General features: G+C 40.8%; 1 protein-coding gene across 1 annotated transcript; it reads left to right on the top strand.

Annotated features, from left to right (window-relative positions):
• Positions 1 to 894: 894 nt before the first annotated feature.
• On the top strand, positions 895 to 1,593 carry LOC149164669 (uncharacterized). Its single transcript, XM_089429569.1, has one exon. It carries the CDS (start codon positions 895 to 897, stop codon positions 1,591 to 1,593), a length of 699 nt encoding a protein of 232 aa, XP_089285695.1.
• The last annotated feature ends 1,292 nt before the right edge of the window (positions 1,594 to 2,885 follow it).

The following is a 2,885-nucleotide window of genomic DNA, read 5'->3' as shown; positions in this document are numbered from 1 at the left end:
TGATAGTTGCTGATGTCGATTTAGAGGGAACATGCTATTCTATGGATCATATTTCTTAAGTAAACGTGATTATATCTGGTTATGGGCAAGTTGATGGGATTCACTGTTTCTGATAATCTGGTAATCTGGAATGATGATGTTTTTATTATGGAAAGTACTTGATGTATATATAATATACAACATTTTTCATACTGCAAAAAAATATATCTCACACAAGAATGGTACAAGAAAGCAATATGTAGTTAAAGAGATTCTCTTCACTTTCTCAGTCGAAATTATGATTTTCCTGCAAATTATAATTATTATTAATCCATACTTTTGTACTTCGACGAGTGATTGCTCAGATTTTCCTGTGAAAATACCAACAAAGTTAACCTCGTGAAGGTCAATAACTCCTTTTTGAATTTCGTGATGTGACACGACATTGTATAAGTTTAACATCCAATTTGGAGTACATTCCAAGAGCTAAGATATAATTTTACTTTTCATTATGAGTTATTTTCATGGGAAAGAAGTAACCTAAAACACATGTTTTATTTTGGAGTTAGAATTTTGAAGTTATTTTTTTATAGGGAAAAGAAATAATGTGTTTTTTGGGGAATTAGAATTTTGAAGTTATTTGTTTTTTAAGATAGAAATTTTAATCTGGGACAGAGGATGTGCGCTGCTAGGGTTTGCAGACGACGCACGCAGACAGGGCTGCCAAGAGGCATTTGCAGGAGATAGCACGAGGAAGGCCGAAGACGATAGGCCAGGGAGGCGAATTTTGCTGATCCTACGGAAATTGAAGTTCCAAAGGGGGGGGGAGAGATCCCCTCCTTCAAAAATGTGGTAACGGGGGAGACCAGCGTAGATGGAGCACAGCATAACCAGAAGGAAAACTATGCCCCAGTAATGGGCAATCTGTGGCAGAAACGGATGAGAGGAAAATGTCTACCTAGGGCACAAAAGCAACCAAGATATGTCATTCCAAACAATAAACTGGAGGAATATAACTGTTACATGAAGGACCATGCCCTGATATGTAAATTCATAGGATACTGGCCTTCGGAGAAGGAGTTATACAGATGGATCGACCAAAGGTGGAGACCGAGGGGACATGTAGATCTAAAACTGGGAGCTCAGGGTTTTTTCACAGCTATTTTCACGAATCTGGAGGACAAGAACAGGATCTTTGAAGAAGGGCCGTATTTCATGAACAATGCAGGCTTGTTCATGAAATACTGGGAGGAAAGATATAGCCCAGAAAAGGAAAAATTGTTGGATGCCCCAGTCTGGGTTAGACTGTTTGGGCTTCCTGACGAGTTCTGGGATCCTGAAATCTTGGAAGGAATAGGCGACTCAATTGGGAGCTTTGTTAAAATTGCAGAGGCTACAAAACGAGGCAAATATAATGCTTACGCGAGGATCTGTGTTTACATGAACTTGGCAGAACCCCTCCCAGAAAGCATTGAGCTGGAATATCATGATGAAGTCTGGAAACAGTTAATAGACTACAAACATATCCCTTTTGGATGCCGAAACTGCCATGAATACGGTCACCTGTATAGGCAATGCCCGCTGAATAAGGAGGAGGATTCAAGGAAAAGCTAGACGGACAATCAGAGAAATGCGGAGAAAATGGAGGAAACAGAGAGGGGTTTTCAGCAGGTTACAAGGAAAAGGCGACAAAATAAAGGGGGACCAAAAACCCAACCATAGGAGAAACCTAGTCACACAATCAGTCAAAACAAGTTTCAGGTGCTGCAGAGCGAAAACGAGGATTATGAAATAAATCTAGAGGACGATGAAGACCCTGGGAACTCCCCAATGGAAATCGCCGGGGAGGATAAAGGTAAGGAAGAGAACCCAAGAAAAATCAGTGGAGAGAGACCGGAAGATAAGGTGGAAGAGACAACAATGCAATCTCAGATGGAGGTGGAAAATCAAGCTGAAAGCGAGGTTGAAGAGGAGAGAATCATGAAACGGTTAATCCAGGAATGGAAATATCTTGACAATCGATTCATACCTGAAAAGCAGAAACAGCTATATAAGGAAGTATTCCAGAAGTACAAGGAGAAAAAAGGAGAGAACTTGGATAAACAGGTAATGGTAGGAAGCGAACAGGGGAATGAACAGACGGGAATGGGCAGCTCTGGCAAAAACAGTAGGAAAAGAGGTCGGAAGACGATGAATGAAACTATCCAGACAGTGGGAGAAACGTTGATAAACTCAGGAAAAGTGATACCTCTGTCAGAGGTATTCTTCCCCTCCTTCCAAAAGTTTTAAATGATTGTTATTAGCTGGAATATTAGGGGTTTGAACAGTAAGGGCAAACAAAGGTATATGAAGGATAAGTTGAAAAAAGAGAAACCTAGCATAATGATTTTACAGGAGACTAAAATCTCGGTCCAGCAACTTGAAGGAATACTTGACAAAAATAGACTGCCATATGAAGTGATAGGGCAAGATGCTATCGGCTCTGCAGGAGGTATTGCAATTCTGTGGAATCCAAATGAGATCATCTTAGATAGTTGGACCAGCATGAGTAGAGTCCTTACAGGCCTGGGTAGGATAGTAGGAACTAAGGAACAGGTTGTCATCTCAGGGGTTTACGGCCCCCCCTCCCCAGGGGAAAAGGAGAGTTTTATTAACAGTATGAAAAGCATCCGTAGACTTTATCCTGAAGCTGCTTGGATCATAGGGGGTGACTTTAATTTAATCAGATCCTTAGAAGAGAAAAAAGGAGGGGTAAGGAGGATGGACCACTTCATGGATAGATTCAATGAAATGATAGAGGACTTAAGATTAGTAGATATTCAGACTATTAATGGGATCTATACCTGGAACAACAGGAGGGGGGGTAGAAACCAAATTGCCTCAAGGCTTGATAGATTCCTAGTATC

Source organism: Pinus tabuliformis, chromosome 5_1 (genome assembly GCF_031772625.1).
Source record: "Pinus tabuliformis cultivar Carrire ecotype Pingquan chromosome 5_1, CPIR1, whole genome shotgun sequence".
NCBI lineage: Eukaryota > Viridiplantae > Streptophyta > Pinopsida > Pinales > Pinaceae > Pinus > Pinus tabuliformis.
The sequence above is the reverse complement of the archived record's forward strand: the minus strand, read 5'-3'. Positions and strand labels throughout refer to the sequence as shown.

Excerpts from the sequence above, each read along its gene's own strand:
- LOC149164669 (XM_089429569.1), top strand. The coding sequence starts at position 895 with ATGGGCAATCTGTGGCAGAAACGGATGAGAGGAAAATGTCTACCTAGG.